The sequence below is a fragment of the Eutrigla gurnardus genome (genome assembly GCF_963514095.1).
Source record: "Eutrigla gurnardus genome assembly, chromosome: 10".
Taxonomy (NCBI): domain Eukaryota; kingdom Metazoa; phylum Chordata; class Actinopteri; order Perciformes; family Triglidae; genus Eutrigla; species Eutrigla gurnardus.
In genome coordinates this window covers 10,881,294-10,908,072 of record NC_139924.1, presented here as the reverse complement: position 1 = coordinate 10,908,072, position 26,779 = coordinate 10,881,294, and the positions used below count along the sequence as shown (strand labels likewise).

Below are 26,779 nucleotides of genomic sequence, written 5' to 3'. Positions count from 1 at the left end.
CGGGCCGGGGGTTTGGACCAGAAACATTTTTATCATCTCAGTGCCGTCCTGTTTCCAGTCATCGGGCAGCTCTGTAGATTTTATCATAACAGCAGGATGTTGTCCTCTGCAGATGATGAGTCACTGCTCGAAGCTCGAAGTTCCGGTGAAATGTGTCACCAGAGCCTGGAATTACCAACCAATGTCAAACCCAAATCTACAAAAACTGGAAAACGTAGTCTTTGTCAGAATATCTTTATTTCTTTCAAGCTTAATTTCAAGCTCTGTTACACAATATGATGTATTTTGGGCTGAATTGGTGTCAACCAGCACATTGTACATGTTTATGAACACTGAAAATGTGTATTTGGTGTAATCTTCCAATCAATTAGTGAATTAGTTAAACCTTTGTTAGCATATATATTATATTAATCAGGTGCTTTTTAGTTCACTAACCTTTAGAGGTGAAGCACATCTAAAGAGTATATTGTTGTGATGACCAATCATTATAAGACAATAGTCTTTGCAATATAATATTTATAACAGCATGAATAATAAAGCCATTAATTAATAGGCATGCTAGCAGCACGGTTTATCACTTTGGACTGAAATGGCTCAACAACCACTGGATGCATTGCTGTGAACATTGTGAATAAAGACACTGAATGAATAATAGCTCTTATGTCATTAGTTTCTGTATAATGTGATGCATGTAATGGACATATAGAAGGAAACAAGCTACCAATTTATTTATTCCGTTGTTTGTTTCCCCCCTCCTTTTTTCCTGTGACTCTTTTTCTCTCCCACAGACACACACACACACACACACACACACACAGGCTGCAAAGAAGAATTACAATTGGATGGGGGAGGGATTCAGTGTGGGGGAAGCAAAATGGGAAAAAACTAAGGGAGCAGGTGTACATAAGGAATAGTGGTGTGTGTGTGTGTGTGTGTGTGTGTGTGTGTGTGTGTGTGTGTGTGTGTGTGTGTGTGTGTGTGTGTGTGTGTGCGCGCGTGTGCGTGTGTGTGTGTGTGTGTGTGTGTGTGAGAGGCCTTTCAGAACAAGATGAGGTACAAAAGAGGGCAGAAATATGAAAAAGAGGACTGAGAGAGAGAGAGCAGGGGGAGGGAAGTGTGAGGTAATTTATGAGGCATTTTAATACAATCAATCTTTTCACGCACAAGCACACACACACACACACACACGCACACACACACATGCACACAAACACCTGCACACACACACACACACACACACACACACACACAAACCCAGTTCTTCCACAGTGTCTGCACATCATCATCCCAACATAAGGTCCAGTGGACATTTGTGGATGTGATGAAAGATGTTATGTTACATTTCAGTACGGCTGCAACTAAAGAGGATTTCTTATTTCCTGATGTGTTGCTTGATCTACATACTGTCTGCAAATTGTGAAAACATATCGATCACAACTTCTCCGAGCCTGAGGTGGCGTTTTCAAATATTCTGTTGTGCAATCAAGAGTATACAAACAAAATATTCAGTTAACTGTTATAGAAGAATTAGAAAACCAGGAAATTCCCACATTTGAGAATCTGAAACCAACTGAAATGAATCATCGCAGCTCTGCTTTTCAGTGCCTCGTTTTCAGTGTTATGAGGTCAACTAATGAGTTCATTAAAATAGTAATTTGTTTTACAATAATTCATTATTCTTTAAGGGAAAGGAATGTTCTGACTGTAAATTCCCTGTTTTTGTAACCGATGGTGTCATTTTCCCCTCTCTGTCTTAAAGTAGTTTATTTTACACCCTCTGTTGTTATTTATTTCATATGTATTGTTTTTTTCCTTTAATTCTACACCCAACATGTCTTGAAGCGTTACTGCTTATTGGAATATACACACTTAATTGTCACTTCCTGTGGACACCACAGCTGGAGAAATGTTTTTTTTTTGGCATAGATTTGTAACCTGTAACATGAAACTGCTATGTGCTTATGATTATGAGTTTGTGTTACTCCCCAGGTACAGTTTCATTACTTCATGACCTTACTATCATCACAGGTTATGTTTAATATTACATGGTGATTATGGTGTGACATAGCTTAAATATGTTTTGTGTTTATACACATACGTTTCTACGTAGTCTGGTCTGGTCTCTGTGCTCATATGAGCTGTATCTTAGAGCTCTGGGGGACCACAGACAGATATGATTTTGTTTCCTCCATTTCTGATTCAGTCAGGACGACACAAGGAGAATCTCAAAGCTGGTAGACTTTAGCGTTGTAACGCCTCAGACCATTAGACCCTATAAGGAAATCAATGATCTTCTGTTATTACTGGATTAAACCCTCGTCTGTATGTGGTTATCCCCTTTAATGGTCCTCTCTTAGTAAAACATGAAATGTCTGACCTCTGTCTCACCCCTCCCCCTCCTCCTGTCCACCCAGGAGGGCCACCAGCTGATCCAGGAGAAGCCGGAGCTCAGAGCGGTGGTCCGGAGGAAGCTGGAGGAGATCAGGGAGTGCTGGCAGGATCTGGAGAGCACCACCCAGGCCAAAGCACGGCAGCTCTTTGAGGCCAACAAGGCTGACCTGCTGGTGCAGAGCTACGAAAGCTTGGACCAGAGACTGGGCCAACTGGAGGGTCAACTGGTCTATGTGGACCAGGGACAGGACCTCACCACTGTCAACAAGCAGCTGAAAAAACTACAAGTACGTAGTATTTCAGTACAAAGTGTTCCTCTCGCAGACATATGTACCAGAAGCCCACTGGCTTCCTCTTTCTCAAACGTTTTAATCACTGTCACTGTCCGAGAGTCAAAACAAAAGATAAGCTTTTTACATTTCTGTCACATTCCTCACATCCCATTGTCGTCTTGACAACAAGTCCTGTTACCCACCTCCATCCCTCTCTCCTGATCAACACATTCTCTTTTTCTATGTCCGTTTTTGATAACGTTCACTCTACTTCCCCTCGTCCTCCTCCTCCCCCTCAGACCATGGAGTGCCAGATGGAGGAGTGGTATAAGGAGGTGGGGCAGCTCCAGGTGCAGGTGGCCTCCATCCCGCAGCAGACGCAGATCAAGGAGACGGTGGCCGGCCGTCAGGCCTTCGTGGAGGCCAGGATGGTGCGTCTGATCGAGCCGCTGAAGGAGAGACGACGCATCCTGCTGGCGTCAAAGGAGGTTCACCAAGTCGGACGAGACCTGGAGGATGAGATCGTGAGTTTGACTGTCTTAAACACAAAATACTAAAATGTCAAAGGTGACGTTGTAAAAGGAAAGCCGTGAATGGTTTGAGTTAACGCTTAATTAGATACACAAAGTCACCCACAATAAATGAGCTGCACACATTCACATGCCCAAGAGTTCACCGCTGTATGTCATATTGTTGTGGTTCTAGTTGTGGGTTCAGGAGCGCCTCCCGCTGGCCATATCTCAGGAGCACGGCTCCTCTCTGCAGGCGGTCCAGCAGCTCATGAAGAAGAACCAGGTGAGAGAACCAGAATACATTGTGTTGATACACACATTGTGTTCAAGTCAAAGATGGACAGATAATATGTGATAGATAAACATGATGTGCATCTCCCTTCAGCAGTTAATCTTATTATCGTTCTGTTTTAAACAACATAGAAAAGATCTAACCAGTCACCTCCTCTATGCGTCTCCTCCAGACCCTTCAGAGGGAGCTGCAGGGCCACAGGAGCAGGATCGATGATGTCCTGGAGAGGGCGGGGATCATCGCTTCCATACGCAGCCCAGAGGCCGACTGTGCCAGGGCGGGCCTCGAACAGCTGGCCCAGCTGTGGGCCCTGCTCTGGGTCGAGACGGAGAGGAGGCAGCTGGTCCTGGATGCTATGTACCAGGCCCAGCAGTACTACTTTGACACAGCCGAGGTGGAGGCCTGGCTGAGCGAGCAGGAGCTGCACATGATGAACGAGGAGAAGGGGAAGGTGTGCCATTGTTTAAAAGTTGCTGAGCATTTTCATTAAAAAACAAAACAAACAACTAATTAATTGCTCATTATCTGGTTCAAAATCCTGGCTTGTAGTCTGACCCTGTCTGAGGCAGCATTGATGCTGTGTGACTATTATTTTGAAAGTGAAACCCTTCCATGTGTGTGTTGTTTCCTCCTCCCACCAGGACGAGCCGAGCACACTGCAGCTGCTGAAGAAACACCTGATCCTGGAACAGACCATCGAGGACTACGCTGAGACCATCGGCCTGCTGTCGCAGCAGTGTCGACAGCTGCTGGAGATGGGGCATCCAGACTAGTGAGCATGCAAACACACACGCCATCTAACAGATTCATTTTCTGCATTAATGCCGCAATATAAATGGTTTAATTTTAAGAAGTCAGTTCCAAAATGTAAGCATAAAAACACTTTCTGTCTTCAAAACTCAAGAAAAGTTAAACGGATCTCATCTTATCTGTTTCTCCAGTTCATTTTCAAACTTTTGAATGTTTCTGGTTATGTTTGACCTTATTAAGGACAAATGTGGGGACTGTTGTTTCACAGACACAACATATCAAGCAGTTGTTACGGTTAGTTCAAAAGTTGCAGTGGTTTGACTCGCACTGTAAAAGAAAATATTTGATTTACTGTATGAAAAACTGACTCTCAGGACTTTTTTCTTATTTTTTTTTATTTCAACTCATGGAAATGAAAGATGACGGCAAACAAAGCAAAGTTCTTACTCAAACAAAGTCAAAACATGTCCTCCTTTGCATCCTGCAGTCTACCCACAGAAGGTTTAATGAATATGCATATTTGAATATATATATATATCAAAGTAGCACAAACACGGTCAAGAGATGTGTGGAAGAAATGTGTTCTCAGTGTACTTCAAATGTGCAGTTATTGTCAGTTTCAGACAAGCGGTGTGAGAAATTGCTGATCTCCTGATTTTCACCACAACAGTCACAAAGTTTACAGAGAATGGTGCAAAACCAAAAACATCCAGTGAGCGGCAGTTCTGTGGCCGAAAACGCTTTGTTCCCGCTGACAGGACAGCAGCAGTACACACGGACACATTAAACCATAGAGTGGACGGAAGACAGAAGCAGAACCACAGAGGGGTCAAATTCTGTCAGCTAAGAACAGGAAACTGAGGCTGCAGTGGGCACATGCTCACTAAAACCGGACAGTAAAAGATTGGAACAACTTCTCTGGTCTGGTATGCAGATGAGGTGTCATGGTGGGGGGTCCTACTGATGTTGATAATGGTGTTAAGTGGACAAACACTGAGGGTGGATTATTTGTCATGATTTCAAAAGCGTCCCTGATCGTTTTGCACTTGCCCCGACTCCTCTGTTCTCCGCAGCGAGCAGATCAGCAAGCGCCAGTCGCAGATCGACCGCCTGTACGTGTCTCTGAAGGACCTGGTGGAGGAGAGGAAGAGCCGCCTGGAGCAGCAGTACTGGCTCTACCAGCTCAACAGGGAGGTGGATGAGCTGGAGCAGTGGATCGCTCAGAAGGAGGTGGTGGCCAGCTCGCCTGAACTGGGTCAAGACTACGAGCATGTCACTGTAAGTCTGTTGATGGCGTCTGTGGATGAATATTAGAATAAAGTTACACGTTATGTTCATCACACCAACATTCATTTACAGCAGCTAAGAAATCTGCTTCTACTTAGCCGATAACATCCCCTTCCCCTGACACACGTCCAGGTCCTGCAGGAGAAGTTTACAGAGTTTGCGTCGGAGACGGGCGGTGTGGGCCAGGAGCGAGTGACGGCCGTTAACCAGATGGTCGACGAGCTCATCGACTACGGCCACTCAGAGGCCGCCACCATCGCTGAATGGAAGGACGGGGTGAACGAGGCCTGGGCCGACCTGCTGGAGCTCATGGAGACCCGGGCGCAGATGCTCGCCGCCTCACACCAACTGCACAAGTTCTTCTCTGACTGCAGAGAGGTGAGGCAGCCGAGGGACGAGATGAAACACAGATTCTGTGACCTGCCGTTGAAGACGTTAATTTTGACGATCACATAAGATACTTTATGAAATCTCACAGACATGATGTAAAATACAGATGGTTCATATTTTCCCCACACGCTGTATACATGGAACCCTTCTGCACTGCTTCATGTTCCTGTTTTTTAGGTTTTGGCCCAGATTGAGGACAAACATCGAAGGCTGCCGGAGGTTCGGGCTCGGCAGGGCAGCACCGCCAACACCAGCACCCTGCAGAGACTCCTGCACAGCTTCGAACAGGACATCCAGCTGCTGGTCACGCAGGTACAGAAACATCCACATGAACAGACAGCATGTAACATTAACTGCTTCAGTAGTCACTGTAGTGAAATTGCAATGACTATTATTGTCTCGTCAAAACTCCAAAACTCCTATTTTACATGGGTTCCCTTGTCCCAGTATAATTATATTCTACTTCACAGACATTTTATCGATAAAGCTATGGTTGGGACTTATGATGGGACTGATGTGATTCATGTATTCTTTTTTAATATTTGGTTATTTGTCATTCTGAGCGTAACTCTTCATGGCAACACTACCTTCTTCGGGTGCGTTTCATTTTGCTTCGTCTAGTTCCTGCCGTGCACCTGGGGAACAGACCAATGGTACATTTTACTGAAGAACGATGCAAAATCAAAGCTGCTCTGTCGACTCCAGTCACACAGCCTGTATCATCCGGCCCTGACTAAACACAGCTGTTAGAGCAGCTGCGTTTTGTGCGTCATTGGGAAAATAAACTTCCTATTTTTTAATGTCTCTTCCTTACTTGTTCAGCTTAGCGTTTTCCTAAAGTCTGCTCTCCCACTCGGCCAGGTGCGTCAGCTGCAGGAGAGCGCCGCCCAGCTGAGGACAGTGTACGCCGGCGAGAAGGCCGAAGCCATCGCCTGCCGCGAGCATGAAGTGATGCAGTTGTGGAAAGAGCTGCTGACGTCCTGCGAGGAGTGTCGGGTCCAGATCACCACGGAGACGGACAAGCTGAGGTTCTTCGGCATGGTCCGAGATCAGATCATGTGGATGGAATCGATCATCTGTCAGATAGGGACGGGAGAGAAGCCCAGGTAAATCCAGGTGGTACAGTATCAAATATGTGCAGCTTTTCACAATATAATAGTAAAAACCATAAGAGGGAGTGGACCTCTAGTTACAGCATACTGTGTGTTTTATACCAATAGGATTTGACCTTTGAGCAAACTGAGTTGTTGACTCTCAGATACTCTGATATTTCCTGATGATCAATAACTCCATAAACAATTAAAACCGGATGAAAGGTTTCTCTGAGCAGCACTGAATCAGGTGTTTGTTGGTGTCTGTTGGTGTCTGTGTGCCGGCGAGCTGACGGTCTGTGTGCCCTGTAGGGACGTGTCCTCAGTGGAGGTGCTGATGAATTATCACCAGAGTCTGAAGAGCGAAGTGGAGGCTCGCAGCCGGAGCACCCTGGAGTGTATCGAGATGGGCAAAACTCTGCTGGCTGCTCGGAACCCAGCAGCTGAAGAGGTGAGATCAGGAGATATGATCACTGTTAGAAGCATCTGTCAATCATCTACAGTTCATCATTCACGGTTCAGCATGAACCTCCGTATTGGGGGCGTGGTTCGGAACATTTTCAGTACAGCAGAGAAAACTAAAACACTTCTCAGTCATGTTTTTTTTATGGAGCACATACACATGGACACATGGACATCCATACACGAATACATGGGATAAGATCATAATTACTATTTTTTTCTCTCTGAACACATAGTATTATAATAGCAATATTTAGGGGGGAAAATACTATTTTTTTTAAATGCCAAGAAGAAGAATAAAACACCCCCATCTTCACCACCAACCAAAACCTGCCGTTGTTCACTACTTTTCTTGTGAAATGGATCATTTTAGGCCACAGATGTAAGATTATGAGTGAGAGGTGACCAAACCTCATCCAAATATGGAAGCTGGTCCATAAGCCTACCTTTATTATTTATTTATTTATATATATATATACACACACAATTAACTTTTGTATTGCAGTTTCTGATCCATCACACGCCATTTCCTGAACGTTTTAATTTTAATGCCAATTTTGACTCTGAAGCCTGTGATTCTGATTCTCAGATAAAGGAGAAGCTGGACAAGGTGGTTGCTAAGCAATATGAGTTGTCTGAGAAGTGGGACAAGCACTGGGACGTCCTACAGCAACGTGAGCACACACACACACACACACACACACACACACACACACACACACACACACAATCTTTCATTAATAGACACAGATACAAACACATGGAGAAAAACAAGTAAAATAACAGTTTCTTTATCTGCTTTTGAATATTGTGTCTGTCCCTCCTCTCCCCCATCAGTGTTGGAGGTCCACCAGTTTGCCCAGGAGGCCGTGGTGGCGGAGGCGTGGTTGACCGCTCAGGAGCCGCTGATCAGCAGCAACGAGCTGGGCGCCAGTGTAGACGAGGTGGAGCAGCTGATTCGCCGACACGAAGCCTTCCGGAAAGCAGCCGCCACCTGGGAAGAGCGGTTCAGCTCACTGCGACGACTCACCACGGTAACATCATCACCCGTATTATAGAGAGCTATGTCTCCATAACAGAATTCAATCCCATTCACTCACCGGCAACTTATTAGTCTTAAAGTTTGATTCTAAAGTTTCTGTTTTTCTTTCGACAGGTAGAAAAGTTGAAAGCAGAGCAAAGTCAGCTACCCCCGACCCCTCTGCTGGGTCGCAAAGTCTTCCTGGACCCCCAAGATGCCTCACCAAGTGCGTCCATCCTCCCCCGCCTCCCGATCTCCCCTGTCATGAGACAGACCATCTATGAGCAGAACGAAGCCAACTCTCCTCCCTCGCCCTCACCCGCCACGCCCACGCCCTCCCCTTCGTCTGTGGCTCGTCGGCTGGGGTCCACGGTGGCTAACTACACCCCCGTGATGAACGGCTCCAGCTACCGCCACACCCTGGAGGCGCGGCACGGCAGCGTAGTGGGCGTGGCTGCAGGACTAGGCACGCCCGCGGCTTCCTCGATCGCCTCGGTTGCCACGGCGGCCATGCTGGTCTCGGCCAACCAAGCGCGAGAGAGTGCCAGCACAGCGAGAGACCAAGCGACCGTGGCGATGACTCACCTCCAGCCAGTACAGGCAGCGAGGACCCTGGAGGTGAAATCGTCCCCGTATCTGCGGCAAGCCAAGATCAAACACCTGGATGATGCGGTGACGCCGCTGCTGGTGGCGAGCCGGCTGGAGAAAGCCAGGGAGCGGGAGAGGGGGAGGGAGAGAGAGATGATGATGGGAGAGATAGGGACGGAGAGAGCAGAGGTGGCTGTGATGGCCGAGGTGGTGCTCCAGGAGCCGGGCAGGGAGCGTCTGCACAGCGAGCCCACCAGAGGGCCTCGGGGCTCCAGGACTGACCCGCTGGGCCAAGCCGAGCCCCAGGTCCAGACCCACAGCCACCACAGGATAGAGCGGCAGCTGTCCAGCGAGCAGCTGATCCAGGCACGCAGGGACGAGCTGCCTCAGGAGGTGTGGAGGGAACAGGCCGAGAGGCGGGAGAAACGGACGCTGGAAAGGCAAACGTCCAGCGAGCAGGAGGGCCACGGGGGCCACGAGGGCCGGCGGAGGGAGAGGGACCGACATCGGCTGGAGAGACAGGAATCCAGTGAGCATGACACCGGGAAAGAGCAGTCAGACAGACGCTCAGGAGGAGGGTGAGACTTTGAGCGAACTCAGGTGTTCAAATATGGTTAAAACACCAGGAGCAGGTTATTCAGAATATGAACCGATGTTTTGAGAAAGAGATGTTTTAAAGACCTCTTCTGGAGATGGAATTAAGTGTTTATTTGTGCTGATTGCTATGAAAACGTCTGTCAGGAATGTAAGGGATTACAGCTGCAAAAAAAACTACTTTTTTTTGCCTGCAACTCTTAATGTGTTTCTCTAATTTGCATTTTTTTTTTTCCAGAGAAAAGAGAACCACCCTGGCAGAAATTGTAGAGCAGCTGCAAGAAAGAGAAGCAGCCCAGGTCTGGAGATTTATGCGTCGTGCATTTCATCCAAACACAGTGTGTGCAGACAACTGTCAGCAGAGTTTATTTGTGTTGCATGTTGTAGCTCATTTGGTGGGGTTTTTTGTAATTTTTTGTTTACACTAAGAAGAATATTTTTAAATTTTGACCTCACACCTCAAGAGCAGATCAGAGTAACATCATGTCAGATGGATGATACTGGTCAGTCTGGTTACACAGTTTTAGACTTTTAAAACATAGACTCCATCACTCGTCCCCTCCTTCAGGCCCGTGGTGAGGTGCCCCGCGTGCCTAACGGGGTCCCAGAGAAGTCTTCCCGTCAAGACCGGCCTCGAGCTCGGGATAGACCCAAGCCGCGGCGCCGACCACGACCCAAAGAGGCTGGAGAGACGACGCGGAGGTCCAGGTCCGCTCCGGCCCAGAGCAGCCCAGCCGTCCCCCAGCCGCCATCACACACCACACACCACGAGGGCTTCCTTTTCCGCAAGTTGGACATCGAGAGCCTGAAGAAGAGCACCAATAGGTGGGTGTTCAGGGTCATAATAGTGAGCTTAACATCTGGGGTGTGTTACAGAAAGCAGGTTTTACTAAAACTCTGAGTTTGATAAACCTGAGAAGAGGGATACTCTGAGTGTTCCTTCCAGAACGAGGGTGTACTTAAACTTTAGATTTGATTACTTAGTAGACATTTTTTTCTTCTCATAAGTGATCACATCTGAACAATAGCCTCTGACTTACATTTTCAACATTTCATATCGCGGTCATAATCCCCGACCAGAACAGATTATTTGCAGAGCTCTTTCTGAAAGAGTTTTCTGAAACGTTTAAGGACATGTATGCGTGTTGAAGCAGCCTTCTGATGGGGGTTGAGGCTAGCAAGTTAAAATAGCCACTGACATTTACTTTGTTTAATATGTGAAATATGATTAAACCATATGCCTTAGGCTTTATGCTTCATTTTAAACTGCAGCCACGTTTGTGCCTGTGGGATTGCACCACAATCAAAATGATTATTATTACATTTGGCTAGTTCCACTCGTGGACCACGGGAATTTAAAGCCTGTCACTCCTGCAGGAGTCAGCATTGCTAACCATTAGACAACAGTGTTATGCTGTACAAATCATGTTCAAATGTCATCAACTTTCAGATCAATATACTGTTTCATTCAGTCTTACGCATCGACTCGGGCAGCAGTTGCTTCCCAGACCAACTGTCTCTGCTATGATGCCGTTATGTTGCTCCGCTTACTAAGGGCGAGCTCAGTAATATCTCTAACTCTCTCTTGGTTGCCATGGTGAATCGTAGTATCGGAGCTCCATTGATGATGGCTTTGTAGAGTCGGCAGGCACGTGCGTAACTCAGTTGATTGAACTTATCCAGAACAGCTGTTCAGGAACCGAAAACTCAGAGTTGCCCATCTCAGGGTTGATCGACTCAGAGTTCAGGGTCGAGCCTGTTTTTTGGAATACACCCCTGGACTATCAGATAATAGAAGTCGTAGAGAAGGAGATCAACGCTGCTGTCATGAGTATCAGTCTTTAGGGATTCTAATCAATTGATGAATTAATCCGGCACTTCAGGAAGGTTGTTTCTATCCTTCTTGGAGTACCAGATGGGTGGGATTTACCACCAAGGAGCAATTCAGTGAGTCGTAAACACATGACTTTCACATTCCATCCCAAAACCAAACTTTCTGCTCTTTCCTCTCGATAGTTTTAGATTTTCAAACATTATTTGACCCACGTTGTATCCGTTGTCTGTTCCTCATGACATCACTGCCCCCTCCATTAGTTGATTCAACAATGATGACAGGGGCATGACTCAAGCATGCTAAGCTAACAAGCTAACACACTCCGCTGACACAGCGTCTTGACACGTTGGAACTCACGCATGGCTGTCCCCGGCGCAGATGACACCTGAGGCCTCATTGGTTGCTCCCAGCCTGTGGGTCAACACTCAGCTGAGCTTTGGATTTTCTCAGCAGATAAACTGTTTGTCTTTAGAAGCATGCATACATTAAGGGTTACGCGTGTTTACATACACGGGATGCTACGACATCATTTTGACCTATTTTGTTTACTAGATAACACATAAGAAAAATAACAGGTCAGAACATTGACAAAATTGTAGCACATTTTACTGTTTCCGATAATTCATGAAAAGATATGAAGAAATCCCATTTTTAAGATTGTTGTACAATGGAGAGGTTTAGCCTTGGAGAAGTAATCACTATTTGTTGTCTCTCTCTAATCCAGTAAGAATAGAAAGTGCTGTTTGCTTCCAAAGTGAGAGCTGTTTGAATGTAGAAATCGGCATGCCTGACACATCATTTGTACCCAACAATTATCTTATCAATCCATTGTGTTGTTTGAAAACACGTGCGCCTACTTTTGCTTATGAAGTGGCATTGCTAGTTTGTAAGCTTGTGTAGTTTGTGTAGTTGTAATAAAGCAAGACACCCATGCAGAAATGTAAATATTAAAGCATCCCATGGATAGTGGCACCAGGAGACACTACGTCATCCTCATATCCGGCTGCAGCTTCCCAATATTTAATGTATGTCATCTCTGATCATCAGGATCAGAGCGTGAAGACAACAGTTACATGAATTAAAACACGCAGGAATCTCACCGCATGTGAAGACATCGTGCATGATGCTTGGTCTAACGCGAACCCACAGAATAAACGCACAGCGGTGTGATTGGCTGGCAAGCAGGCTGGCTGCTGAATGCTGGTGGAGTGGAGGTACACTGCCTTGTGCCCAGTCGCTTAGCCTGCACACACACACACGCACACACACACACACACACACGCACATACACACACACACACACACACTCACACTACCTGGCCTGCATAGATGACTCCCCAGCTTCCTCCAGAGAGACACCAACGGCAAAGTCTTTCTCTGCACTGCCCCCTAGTGGCTGGGCTGACCACGCACAGCTAAAAGCTCATCCCCTTCCAGCTGTGGATGAGTCCCGCTCACCTGCCCACTCAAGGCAATGGATGAATGTCTCGAATATGTACATGCCCTGTAATGTACATGGCAAGGTAAAGCATAATCCTGAATGGCTTAAGTCCGGACAAGTGTGAACCTCCAAACAGCTCCTCGTTTGGCTAATTGTACGCTCACTTTTTTGCTTTATATTCAATATTATTGGAGGAGAAGATCTGTGGGGGGGCGGAGCCTCAGACCTTTTTCCTCCAATCAATACGGACAAAGAGAGGATACAGTTAGTCAGAGAGGAAGGACTGAGGTTCAACCTGTCTCTGTTAGCTACATGACAAGGCACTGAGTATGTTTATGTGCACATGAATATTCTGACATGGTCCTCCTGATAGGAAACGGTGCATGTGAATGGTGTGTCCTCTTTATAGCACCATGTTGAAGTGAACGACAAACCATGTCGTCGTGTAAAAATGTGTCACTCAGCAGTTTAAGTTTTAACTTCATGGCTCAGCTGAAGACTCCTAAAAGATGATTATTATTTTGTTAACTGCATTATGGTTCATGTCAGAACGGGAACAGTGTAGAAATACTCTAAGTATTAGTCCTGCATTCCAATTTATACTTCAGTAAAAGTAAGCATTAGCATCAAAATATACTTCAAGTAAAAGTACTCATTGTCCAGAATCATATATTTTATCTAACTGAATTAAATTTAAAGATACATTTATAATGTTGATGCTACTTCAGTGACTTTATAAACTGCTGAGTATCACGTGAATTCACCCACATCTTAACCTGTAATCATCAACATAATTTGTTGATTAAACTTTGATTATTAATCTCAATCCACAGAGCAACTAAGGGTATCAAATAAGTAGAAGTGGAGCTCTGAGATGTAGTTGAGTAGAAGAAACTGAAAGTAAGTCAAAGTAAAAAATAAAGTACAAGTACCTCAAGAGCACAGTACTTGATTTAATTAGATCTTGAAGGCCATTTCTGCAGTAAACCAGATTATATAATGTGGTATTTCCATCAGTGGGTATTTGGATGCAGCAGCGGTCCCATTGTGAGATATATCATAATTCTCTCTTTATTATGAATCTCCAGCTCCATGCAATCACTGATAATACATATCAGAATTTGCTTTCAGCCGTCTGTAATTTACAGTTATAGCACCCAACAATGTATCACAGACTCTGTGGATAAAACAGAGGCGTGTGAAGACTCACTGGACCTCTAAACATAATAAAAAGTAAAACAAGACACCTCAATAATGCAATAATAATACAATAATAAAATAATAATAATGCAATCCAAGCCCTCTACAAAGGGGGTCTGGAAGAAAAGAAAAGGTCACATAAATCAACTTTTGACAAATGATGCTCGTACCAGGCTGACGTACATTAATCATCTTCTCTAAAATATTCCCCGTTTCAGTCTCAAAGCAATGTCAATGTCTTTTCACAAAAACGTCCGAAAAAAAGGATTCAGTGAAGACCAGAGTACGTGAAACTGATTTGCTTTGTGTGGTTTTTACATGCAAAACTTTTTATCTCACATAAGTTACATTTATTTGTATCTTTATTAAAAATATGCAATTCTTAATGTCCCTATGTGAATATTATATATATAAATTATGAAAAATATATATTACAAAAAATGCAAAACTATCTTGTTATAGTTTTCTTTATATGTCGTGTTACCTTAAATATACTCTCTGTGTACATTTACTACATATACCATTAATATATATTTTTGACATATTTTATATTATATTTCCCCTGTATTTGATTTCTTAGATTCTCATTTTAACTTGCATTTTAATGAGCATTGCTGGAGGGAAGATTGTCATTGCCAACGAAGTGCCAAGTGCTAAGATCAGACACCGTATCACATGCACCGTTGGTCTCCAGTCTGAGTTTCCACCGTTAGCACTCCGGTGAAATGGGGATATGCAGCTGCTCACGGACAGCTTGCTCTGAATATAACCTAGAATTGGGTGTAAGCTGATCAAGGGGAATGCTGTGTGCATGTAAACATGCTCCAAGAAGTAAAGGAAGCATGACCTTGAGTTGACGTTGTGTTGTTGCCAAAATGCCATTTAACCAACCTGTCCCTCCTTTCTCCTCCTTTCTCCTCCTCGGTGCTGCTGGCTGCTCCTCTCGTCTCCTCCAAGGTAAGTCATATATGAGCCGCACACAGAGACTGTACGTAGCCTCCCTCGCCATCCCTCCATCCCCCACCTCCTCCGTCCGTCTGTCTGTCTGTCCGTGCGTCCGTCTGTGTTTGTTCAGCAGTGTGTTTCCTCCCTTCTTGGCGCTGGTCCATCTCGCCTACCTACCTGTCTGCTCTGGTCAGGTGAGTGAGGTGTTAGCTTAGCGAGAGCGACTCTGCAGCTCTTCCTTACTCTCCCCATCTCCCCCCCCCTCCCCCCCCAACCACCACCTTCCCCGTACTCCTCCACTCTCCCTCCCCTCAACCCTCCGGCCTTCCCACACCACAGCAGGTCATGGGTCAACCTCTACTGCGTGCTGAACAAAGGGGAGCTGGGTTTCTACAAGGACGCTAAGAACACCGCCACGCCCTACAACAACGAGCCGCTGCTCAACCTCGCCCACTGCCACTGCGACGTCACCAACGGCTACAAGAAGAAGAAGAACGTCTTCACGCTCAAGTGAGGGGCTGCTGTCGTTAGGGGTCGAGGGCCCATATTCAGTATTTTGGGTTTTCTGTATCGGCCGTTTTTAAAGCGGATTTGCATATAAAATAATTTAATTTTAAGATGCATTACTTTGGCTCTATGTTTTTTTAACTAAAACTTCAGGGAATTTATTTGTTTGTTCATCTTCATAATCAAGTTGTTGGTCTCTTAGATGAGTAATAATCAGTATCGGCCCTGAAGAAGCCACATCGGTTGACCTCTATCTCATATCTGTGTTTTTGTTACTGTACTTTTAAACATAGTAACACGTGTAATTACACATCAGTTTCTCGCTTTTTACGCCGTTTAGCAATGGCTTGCTAATGTAGCTAGCGATCCAGCCCTTCTACACAAGGTCAGTCTCACAGGAAAATACACAGTGTTGCTTTAATTGTCTCACTCTTTACTAAAAGTAAAGTTTTACTTGAATGTTTCTCTCCTCTCATTGCAGAACGAAGGACGGGAGTGAGTTTTTGTTTCATGCAAAAGACGAGGTGAGACAAGTCTCTAAGAACCACATTCATTCCATCCATCACGTCATGTCAAATGTGTCATCAGTGATGTGACATACAGACACATACATGTGATCAGCTGACGTCAGTGCTCCCTCTCTCCCTCGCAGGACGACCTCAGAGTGTGGGTGAACAACATCACCGCCAGTATCACGGAGCACGAGGAGATTGCCAAATGGGGTCAGCCCCAACCAACTACCTCATCCACCGACGAGGGCACGCGCCGCGACGGCAGCAAGGTGGACAACAGGTCAGAGCGCGGCGGCGAGTCGGAGCGCATCGAGCGGGCGGACAAAGAAAAGGAGAAAGAGAAGGAGAGGGGCGAGAGGTCGGAGAGGTCAGACCGGGGAGGCAAGTCGGACACGAAGCGCTCGGAGAAGTCCGGTAAGAAAAAGTGAGCCGGGTGACGGATCGGTCAAGATTGAATCGTACGAACTCTGGAAAGGAGGCGGGGCCGTAGACTGGTAGTGAACGCCCCCCTCCTTCTCTCCGCCTCCAACACGGTCAACAAAGCGGTTGCGTTTGGATGGAAAGTGACAAACCGGACAGAAGGACTGACCCAGGCTGACTCATAGGACGGACCTGGAGCAGGAGACAGCTCTCTCTCTCTCTCTCTCTCTCCCTCCCTCCCTCTTTCTTCTTCTTCTGTGTCTCTGTGAGAAAACACAGTCACTGACGCTGCGCCTACACCCCCCCCCCCCCCCCTCCTCCCGGTGGCCGTTTCGGAGAACTGCAGAGAGCGTTTCGTGCTGTGGCGTTAACGCGAGAGAGAGACGGGATGTCACGTTAACTCGAAGGCTCTTACCGATTGCTGGTAGTGCGATGAAACGTAGCTCATTCTGTTCCATGTTTGTTTTTTCTATGAGATGAGCTATACCCGTATGTATTTCATGTCCGTCTGTCCTATCTACTGTATCTTACCCGTCTGTCTGTCTGTAAGTCGAGACATGTCTTATTACTCCTCGGAAAGAGAATGAAATTATGCCAAAATGTTTTACAGACATACAAACTTAAAGAAGCGTTTTTTTTACCCCCCCGTTAGCTGCTCTCTCCACTCTGTCCGATCCGTCTCGAGGTCTGGCCGGCCGTGATAACATGCAGAGGTGACACTGGTTTTATTTGATACCAAACAGCACTGAGACCATCCGACTCACCGCGGACGAGGCGACACTGACAAACAGCGACAGCGGATTCTAGGAAGGTGGAGCGATGATGGTTTAAGACAAGAGAAGAGTAGACGGCTGAGCAGGGCGGACCTTCTCAACAAGTAATCCAAGGGTTTGAGGTCCTTAAGAGAGATCGCCCCTGAAATTTGATTGAAATTTTGAAATCTGCCCACGACGAGCTTTGCTCTGTTTATACAGAATTAATGTTGGATTCAAGATTTTCAGATTGCTCACAAGGTGTTAAACCAACATTAAGACTGTTGGGCTCTAATTTATGACTTAAACACAGTACAGGTCTTGGATCAGTGATCAGAAAGACTAATCAGATGGGAGACTCTGGCTCTCAGGAGCCTCATTCATTAAAATGTTTTTGCTTTACTTTAATTCATGTTTTTAAAAAGAATCCTACTTTACGAAGCGTTAGAGGCCAATCTTTACATTTCGATATCTCAAGGAAATATGCGAGATTGATTGTAACTTGCTGATTTTAGCATCGGGATCAGTTTTCCACAGGTTACACGTTTGGCTTTGGTCACAAGCACAAAATCTGCGTCCGGCATGTTTTTAATGAATGAGTCCCTCGGCTGATCACAGGCCTCATCTACTCTTTTATTCTCTTAGAACGTCAAACTACTCTCTCTCTGATTTAATCACACAAATCTGTTGCATCCTTCTTTTCATGCAGAATTCAAAATGTCTTGTTTTTCTGCGTTGGGTGTGTGTGTGTGTGCGTGTGTGTGTGTGTGTGTGTGTGTGTGTGTGTGTGTGTGTGTGTGTGTGTGTGTGTGCGTGTGTGTGTGTGTGCGTGCTGCTGCTGCTCTCCCAGGGTCTCCATAGCTCTCAGGTTATTTCTGTTAGTGTGTGCTTCATGTGTTCATATGTTTGTCCCCTCAGACGCACCGTAGTCTTCCAGACACGTCCGATCCACACCGCTCACAGACACAGAAGAATAGAACTCAGCAGGTGTGAAAGGGTCAAAGGTTACAAAGAGTGTAAAAGGTCATCAAACTGTCCAGGTCAACATCTCATCAGTGTAGACGGGAATGAATGAATGAATGATCCGGGACATCAGACTGACCAAATATTTAGAGCGGGGGAGTTGTACGTCGTGAGATTGCATGTTTTGCTTGGAGAGAAGTCACTCGTCCATAGAAGCTCGTCTTTGCAGCCCGCTGACTCTGCATCCACAAACAAGTTTACATTCCCTGTAAACTCACCACGAAGCCATAAACGACAGCAAAGGAGGGAATAGTCGAAGCCTATTAAACGTGTAAATGCAGCTGGGGAATTGTGGGTAGTAAGTTAGTTACTGCTCATCGGCTAGTTCATTTCCTTCCCCGGTCAGAAAGCATTTAAATTCCTTTCAAATACGAATGCTGTTTCAATATCACTGCTACTGTATGAAAACCTTGTTCACTTCAGTTCTGGTCTGTTTCATTCTTTCAGTTGAAGTCCAGCTGAAATCCTTCCTAACCTTTCTGTAAATCACATCTGCTCCTTTTATTAGTTCATATTTCTGCTTTCTTGACGGAGCCCCTTATTTTTGCGTTTCATTTTGTCAGGTTAGTTTTCCGTCTCCGTAGATGGAGAACTCCGTACAGTCGTCTGTTTTGTCACCGGCAGGCAGACACACTGACTGAGACTGAGATTTGCCCTTCAGACAGTCTTTTTTTTAGTTCCAGAAGATAACAGAAGACAAGCAGGTGTACGCGTGGTGAACGACTGCCGTCCACCGGGCCTCTGGGGCCGGCTCCCACGCAGCGGATAAGACCATTCCACTGCTAACCAAACACTGGCTCATAAGCTACAGTGCATGATAGTTTACGTTGCCTTCTCCTGCTGCAAGTACCAGAGCTAAGCCCCACCCCCTTAAATAATCAACACATTTTCTTTGTGTCATTTCAATGTGATTTCAGTTGGACTTTTAACGATAAAGTTTAGATTCGCCCGGTAATCCCACTCAGAATTTGTTTCATGTCTTCATTCCTCACTATATATGCCAGGTTCCTTCTTTTCTTCTGGTTCTTAACAAGTGTAATATTGAGGATATGAGAGTGTTATTATATCTGGCTGCTCCAGGTATTTAGATTGTACCTTATTCACTTCAGGATTCTGAATCCTGGCTTGACCTGTCGGTCTGCTTTGTGTTCGTCATCAAACGTGTCTCTCTAACTGTAACTTCCTTTTAAGCTTGTTTTATTTCAACACACTTTATGCATCTAAAATAGGTGTGAATGCCAGACAATGCAATCATGTACATGCATGTTGGACACGACGAAGTCAAGAGTTAAAAAGAGGTGAATTTTGAATGAGCAAATCTTCCACGTGTACGGCGACACGGTGTCAGCCGTGTCGCTGTAGATGAGCAACCACGCAGGGTTCAGCCAACCGGCTAACAGCTAGCATCACAGAGTACGTCATCGGAAACCATTTCACATGCGTGAAGGTCAGCGCGGCTAACATCATGACAGACTGAAGTGCAGACTTGGTCGGAACTAAGTGGACACATTACTGGTTTGGACCCCCGCCTGTCTGTGTGTATGTGCTGTTCATCGGCCGAGATGCAATGACGAATAAAATACCTTTCGGTTTATCATTCATGGATTTATAGTCAGCGTTTTCTTTTCTCGCTGGAAGTGAATGTAAAACCTTGTTGTCGGTTTGAGTTTGGAGTCGGCGTTTGATCCGACTCTCATAAGAGCAGATATGAGAACATCCAGCTAGCCGCTGGAGGGGGAGCTTTACTGTGGCAGAGGGAGCAGCCATTCAGCTACAACATGAAGCCTGTCTGTCTTTGACATGTTGCATCTCGTACACCGAACCCACACAGCAGTAATGCAGTCGTTAATGAGGATCCCAGAAGTGTCTACTGTATCGCTGAGGACGATGTTCGTGGTAGCAATGAAACTTTATGCAACTTTTTCTTTGCACTAGGGACGCTGGCCTTGTGCAGAGTGGAGGCCTGATGGCCGGTGGTGTTTGGGGATCCAGTGGAGGGACGTCACGTCCACAAACGTTATCTCATCGTTAGGTAGAAGAACCTTCGGTCCCGGGCCTTTTTAGCATCCGTCTGGCAAACAGTTGGTCAACTAATCCATTGAAAATGCAACAATTTCAATAATAGAATCACGTTTCAAGTAAACGTTTTAAGCCCATCAAACATTCTTTGGTTTGACCTGTTTTAAAACGGTATAAACCGAATAACTTGATGGACAAATAGACAATAGAAGACGTTACCTTGAGCTCGATGGAAGTTGCGATTTGAATTGTTTTTCTAGTGTTGCGTAGACCAAAGGATTTATCCAGAAAATATCAAACAGATTAATTGATAATAATGTATCACTAATAACTGTAAAAATGTAAAAATCCACCATCACATTCAGCATATGTTGATATTTGGTTGACGATACCTCATCTTCTGTTTACATGTTAAAACTTCCATCATCACCGTCAGTGGAAATGGCTGCTGGATGCTGCTCCGACAACCAGACGCTCACTGCCTGGAATATGTAATATACTCATACTTATGAATAGTTCTCAGGCTTCAGTGAACACAGTCAACCTTAAGTTTCTAAGGAGGCCAGTCAGAGCTGGCAAACATAACCAATTATTGATGAGAACGTGTGCAGTTCAGTCAGTTTTAAGGAGTGAAATGAGAACGACATACTGATTACGTGGACACATGGATGAATTCAACCGTAATCCTCCCCCACATCCGAATTATTCAACACAATAATTTCACACGTTGTGTGCTTCCTGCAGATTAAGTCATCAGTGCTGATGAGTGAACACCTCTCCTCCCAGGACCCCAGAGCACCGCTGCCCATCAGCCCTCGGCCTGCCTGTCTGTCTCTCTGTATGCCTGCCTACAGCGGCCTGATGATGTATAAGTATGTGATCATAAATAAAGTCAAACGAACAGGAAACAAAGGGTATCCGTGGTGACACTGGGGAAACGTTTCACTTTTTTGAGTATGTGTTGAGGTGCGATTGCCGGTGAAGCGGGTTGGAAACACCTCGTCCACACAAACAGGACAAAGAGGTTGCATGAATGACATAGTCTCTATTATGGTACTGCTGTGCATGTCTACAAGTCCCATCCCTCCACTATGCAATCACTGTAACATACCGGGGGCGACACAAACTACCAACATGAGCAAAGGGTGAATGAATGAACCGATAATCGTGTTAATGATCAGAACCAACTGCGAATCATTTGCTCTGTACAGACTTTTCTTTGAATTGATAAATACAAATTGTGATATTGAAAGATAATGTTTGTGTGCGTATTTTTTGTGTGGAGCAGATAAGTGAGGACTGGGGACTGTAAAAGGGTGAATAGTTTATTTGTCTTTTTGCCAAATATCACATGCAGTGTCTCGATAATATCTTTTGTTTGAAAAAAAAAGTACTGCAACTTGCATTTAAGTTGTGTAATTCTGTATTTCGGCCTATTTCCAGGGCCAGTTCCATTCAAAATAATACACTTCAAAGTCAGCATCCATGTTTTTTAAATTAGCTGCTTGTCTCTAAAATATATTTCAACCTGTTTTTATGGGTAATATTGCTTTGTTTCCTCCACACTATATCATAGTTATAATCAGTGGTGGAATAAAGTTATTTACATTTGCTCAAGTATAATATTTATCGGTAAGTACAATTTTGAGGTACTTGCACTTCCATTTCATGCTACTCTCTACTTCTACACTTTGGAGGTAATCATACTTTTTACTCCACTAACAAAATCAGCTACTAGTCACTACTTGCTAGTATTCAAACAAAATGTCAATCAATTATGATAAAATAGATTAAGCAACCAAGAACTACAATAAAGTAATTAACATAAGTGGCACCTATACCAGCTGCAACGAAGTGATGTATACATTATTCACTTAATCACTAATTCAGTAATATCATAACTTAACTTAATCTAGAATGGACCATTCTGCATAGTCTTTCACTTTTATTATTATTACTAATAATAATAATAATAATAATAATAATAATAATAATACACTTTATATATACAGGACTACAGAAGAGGAGTAGCCTACAGAGGCAAATACAACAAATTAGATCAGATAAATGGGAATAAAAACGATATATAAACGAGCATTTTGTATTTCGATGGTGATAATGATTGACTTTAGATAAAGTACGAATGTGAATGCGGGAAATGTATAATAACAGTCCTTTTAGTTTAGTATTGTAACATCTGGGGCTTTTGTTTTGAAATGTATAGACCGGAACCGGATGCGCAGCGCGGAATCGTTTCAGAAACACACAGGCCGCCATGGAGGATAGCGAACGTTAGTTATGTTTACGCGGAAGAAATGCGGTTGTCGTGTTTAAAGTGCAGCTGACTCCGGTTTTAGTTACTCAATGAGGTTAAAGATGTCCTCTGAACTGGCGGCGACAGCGGGTTGACCTTTAAATCCCACTGGAGAAAAATGGAGGCGAGGTTCGGCAGCGAAGTGGCGTCGGTCGTGGAAGTCGCCATCCAGGCGACCCTGTCTGTTTTCAGGGACGTCTGGGCGAAAGAGGCGCCAAACGCGGGGTGGGACGAGGCAAAGTTTGGCGAGATCCAGGAGATCGAGAAATGTCTGGTGGTCCAGATCCACAAGGCGTTCACGGAGTTCTCCTCGGAGCTGTTCGAGGAGAACGAGGCTCTGCGGGCCAAAGTGGAGCAGCTGGAGGACGTGCTGCAGAGGAAAGCCGGGCAGCTGGAGGCGGAGCTGGAGGCCAGAGTGGGTCAGCTGGGCCGGGAGATGGAGCAGCTGGAGAAGGAGCTGAAGAGCATCAGCAAGCCGCAGGGAGGCCCGGGACAGGACTGCTCGCTCACAGGTGAGGGACAGTCATCGATCAACCGGTCTGATGGCCACGTGACGACTCATCAGTCAGTTACATTGAGTTGAACAACTTCAATTAAGGGACTATTAGGATGAACATTTACACTGAGCGTGCACCGGTCTAACAATTCTATAATGTTTGCTGTGTGTTGTGTTAATTGGTCTCTACATGGATGAAGCCTTCATTTCATGAGCCGGGGCTCTTTGTGATAAACACTTTACACATTAACTCCTGGAATGAGCTTGTTGTGACATCATGTTACCCCCTCTGTCTTTGACACGACACAGCAGCACCGGTGGCGTCGGCCTCCACCAGTTCTGCTCATCCTCAGGATGCTGCGAAGGAGTCCACCTCCAACCCGGACACTCCGGTTTCAGCTGGAAGCCCCGAGGCCGATCCCGGCTCCACAGCTGGATCTGTGACGGCCCCTGAAGCTGCGTCGGCCCCGGAGGTGCTGTTGGTGGCCACGGATTCCACGGCTGTCTCGGAAAAAAGTGGAACAGCGCAGCTCGTCCACAAAGCGGAAGCCTCGCCGGCGTCTCTGCACCAAGACGCCCCGAGTCCAGACTCCAGCATCGCCAGCGGTGTCGACTCAGTACAGCAACAGGTTTGACTGGTTTAACTCCGTAGGTTCTGAGTTACCTGGGTGTCTTCTCTCAAACCTGATCTACTTGTGTCTTTAATGGGCGTGGGATGATATGAACATATCATGTCACAATTATCCTGACCAAATAATTGGGATTCATGATTTTATCCTGAAAATCATCAAAATACGCTTAAAACTGGTACTTAAACACGCTGGTACCACTTTATATTAATTGTGCCACAGATTACACATTGTTTGAGTGGAAAACAAATAAAAAAAGATTATCATATTATCACATCATCACTGTAAAGATGCATTTTTGAATCCTTTATTTTTTAAACCAGACTCTATTTTTCACTTCTCTACTGACTGTTTATTTCCCTCTCTAGTGGAGATGTAGTTCCTATGTAAACAGGCAGACTAGTGTGACTGTTTTCAAGCAACATCCCCAAATGTGTGTAACGCTTGGGAAACATTTCACTGCTGGGTGCTGATTTCACATTATTGAATGGAACCAACTTTCCAAAATGAAACTAATAAACTGTTTTCTCATCCAGAAATCGGTGGAGGAGACTCCTTCAGGGAGACCGAGGAGAACCAGGAGACCGACTCCTAAAGTTGAAGAAGGTACGGTTACATTTCAGAGTTCCACTTCTTACAGGAAGTGACTGTGACATTAAAGTTTGGGAAGGAACTTGAATAGGTAGGACACAAAAAAAGTGACTCTTAAAATATAAATGTACTCATTTTGTTATTTCTTGCCCTTTATTCCAGTTTCCACTGAAAACAGCATGGAAGAGAAAAAAAGGGAAGCGCAGGGAAGAAGGTTTAAAAGAAAAGAGTCGCCGACTGTGAAGCGGTTCTCCTGCGAGCATTGCAACCTCAGTTTTCATTGGAAAGGCGATTTGAAGAAACACGTGAAGGTCCACAAGAAGCCGTTTCCCTGTGAGCAGTGTGGCAGAAGCTTCCTGGAACAGAAGTCTCTGGAGAACCACCTTTCACGCCACGAGGCGAGTAAAGCCCCCCTGCCCTTCCCCTGCCCTCAGTGTAAACGGTCTTACCGGAAAGAGCAGTCGCTCCAGAATCACCTCAAGCGTCACCAGAGTTCGAAACCGCCGAAGCCGTTCACGTGCGACCAGTGTGGGAAAACGTTCCGAATCCAGCAGTCTCTGGAAAACCACCTGCTGCGTCACGAGAAACGGAAGGAGATGCTGAAGTGCCAGCTCTGCGACAAGACGTGCAAGACGTCGGTGCAGCTGCGATGTCACATGGCCGTGCACTCGGAGGAGAGGCCGTTCAGCTGCGCCACCTGCGGGAAGGAGTTCAAGAGCAAAGACACCCTTCGCTTCCACCAGATGGTCCACTCGAACGCCAAAAAGTACAAATGTACGATGTGTGAGGAGACGTTCAAGTACGCCCACTCCCTGACCGTGCACAAGAGGAAGCACACCGGCATCACGCCCTTCATTTGCACGGTGTGCAACAGGTCCTACAGGACCGGCACGGCTCTGAAAAGACACAGCGCGGTCCACACCGGGGAGAAACCGTTCACCTGTCACATCTGCGGGGCGAGGTTCAGCCTAAACAACAACCTCAAGAGGCACCTTCGCATTCACACGGGAGAGAAGCCGTTCACCTGCCAGGAGTGTGGCAAGAGCTTCTCGGACAACACCAAGCTCAAGTCCCACATGCTCATCCACGGCGCCAGGAAGCCGTTCATGTGCGATCTCTGCGGGAAGACCTTCCTCTTCAACTGCCGCCTGCTGATCCATCAGAGGTACGTGCACGCCGACAGGAGCGAGGAGACGGACGGCACGCACCGACTTTTACAGACTCGAAAGCGAAACAAGTCGCTGGTTAAACCGTTCAGCTGCAAAGTGTGTCTGAGGGGTTTCAGCGCCGCGTGTTCCCTCAAACTTCACGAACGAGGCCACAGCGAGCACAAGGAGTTCAACTGTGGCCTATGCGGGAAGTCCTTCCATAACAAGTACTCTTTTGGCTACCATCAGAGGAGCCACGCGGGGGAGAAGCCCTTCGTTTGCGAGGTGTGCGGGAAGAGATTTTTCCACGCCGGCAGTCTGAAGCAGCACGAGCGGATTCACACGGGCGAAAAACCGTACAAGTGCGACCAGTGCGGCAAGGCCTTCAGAACAGACGGAAACTTCTACAGACATTTGCGGATCCACACGGGTGAGAAGCAGTTTGAGTGTTTGTACTGTCACAGGAAGTTCCACCAGTCGAACCAGCTCAAGTCCCACATGCAGATCCACACGGGGGAGAAGCTCTACTCATGCCAGCAGTGCGGCCGAGGTTTCTCCGACTCCAGGCAGCTGAAGAAGCACAGCTGTGACGGGCCGTAGGTGATGCCACACTGTGGCGTGTCGCCCCCCCAGAGTGGGAGGAGCTCTGTTGTATCAAGGGAAACCAAATGAATTGTGCATTGCTTAGTGCCTTTGTGCTCCGTTTATTGCTTTAGAAAAATAACTTGCATAGTTTCATCTTCATAATCTGCTGTTGAGAGCTGGTACAAATCACTCAATGATCTACACTAGTTACGTGTGCTAGAGTTAAGGGATTAATCACACTTAATTGATACAGTGATCAGTAGTAAGAGTATTTACAGTGGAGGTTAGCGGCATTGTTCATGGTATGATTCTGCTTTTTCTTTGTTTCAATAACCTCCGCTATTTAAGAACGATACTGCTGTGTATCTTATAAAACATTTTAATATCACAGTTGAACACGTGAAACCTCAAATGAAGGTATTGAGGTAAAATAATAAAAAAAAATTTTTTGAAGGTGAATAATGCATCAAAGATGCCAGTTTGGGGATTTTTTTTTTTTTAGATCCCTTTAAGTTGTATTAATTTATAGTTTTGTTAACTCAGAATAAAAAAAAGTCCATTCAGATGTAATTATTTTCAAACAAAAGATGGAATTGTAAAATTACGTTGTAATTAGAGTTTTGTGTATCGTGGCATACATATTTTTCGTTATTGCAATTAAAGAACATTTGCAATCGACGCAGCTTTGAAGACTTTTATTTTGAAATGTGACA

At 45.5% G+C, this 26,779-nt stretch overlaps 2 protein-coding genes across 3 annotated transcripts in view; both read left to right on the top strand.

Annotated features, from left to right (window-relative positions):
• sptbn4b (spectrin, beta, non-erythrocytic 4b) overlaps positions 1-19,946 on the top strand; it is a 64,906-nt gene extending 44,960 nt beyond the window's left edge. The window contains exons 26-43 of one of the 2 annotated variants that reach the window (XM_084018937.1): positions 2,415-2,678; positions 2,963-3,187; positions 3,369-3,458; positions 3,640-3,918; positions 4,109-4,239; positions 5,291-5,495; positions 5,637-5,882; positions 6,072-6,206; positions 6,756-7,000; positions 7,298-7,436; positions 8,037-8,121; positions 8,285-8,481; positions 8,604-9,634; positions 9,889-9,949; positions 10,219-10,475; positions 15,410-15,580; positions 16,059-16,101; positions 16,230-19,946. In XM_084018937.1, the coding sequence (XP_083875063.1) occupies positions 2,415-2,678; positions 2,963-3,187; positions 3,369-3,458; positions 3,640-3,918; positions 4,109-4,239; positions 5,291-5,495; positions 5,637-5,882; positions 6,072-6,206; positions 6,756-7,000; positions 7,298-7,436; positions 8,037-8,121; positions 8,285-8,481; positions 8,604-9,634; positions 9,889-9,949; positions 10,219-10,475; positions 15,410-15,580; positions 16,059-16,101; positions 16,230-16,517 (4,092 nt within the window). In that variant the 3' untranslated portion in view covers positions 16,518-19,946. The remainder of the gene's footprint in view (positions 1-2,414; positions 2,679-2,962; positions 3,188-3,368; positions 3,459-3,639; positions 3,919-4,108; positions 4,240-5,290; positions 5,496-5,636; positions 5,883-6,071; positions 6,207-6,755; positions 7,001-7,297; positions 7,437-8,036; positions 8,122-8,284; positions 8,482-8,603; positions 9,635-9,888; positions 9,950-10,218; positions 10,476-15,409; positions 15,581-16,058; positions 16,102-16,229) is intronic. The other variant, XM_084018938.1, reaches the window with a different exon arrangement.
• A 2,617-nt stretch (positions 19,947-22,563) lies between these two features.
• LOC311019496 (uncharacterized protein) lies at positions 22,564-26,742 on the top strand. The gene is made up of 4 exons (XM_084018943.1): positions 22,564-23,129; positions 23,423-23,742; positions 24,279-24,348; positions 24,496-26,742. Exons 1-4 carry the CDS (start codon positions 22,736-22,738, stop codon positions 26,079-26,081), a joined length of 2,370 nt encoding a protein of 789 aa, XP_083875069.1. The 5' UTR covers positions 22,564-22,735; the 3' UTR covers positions 26,082-26,742.
• Positions 26,743-26,779: the final 37 nt, after the last annotated feature.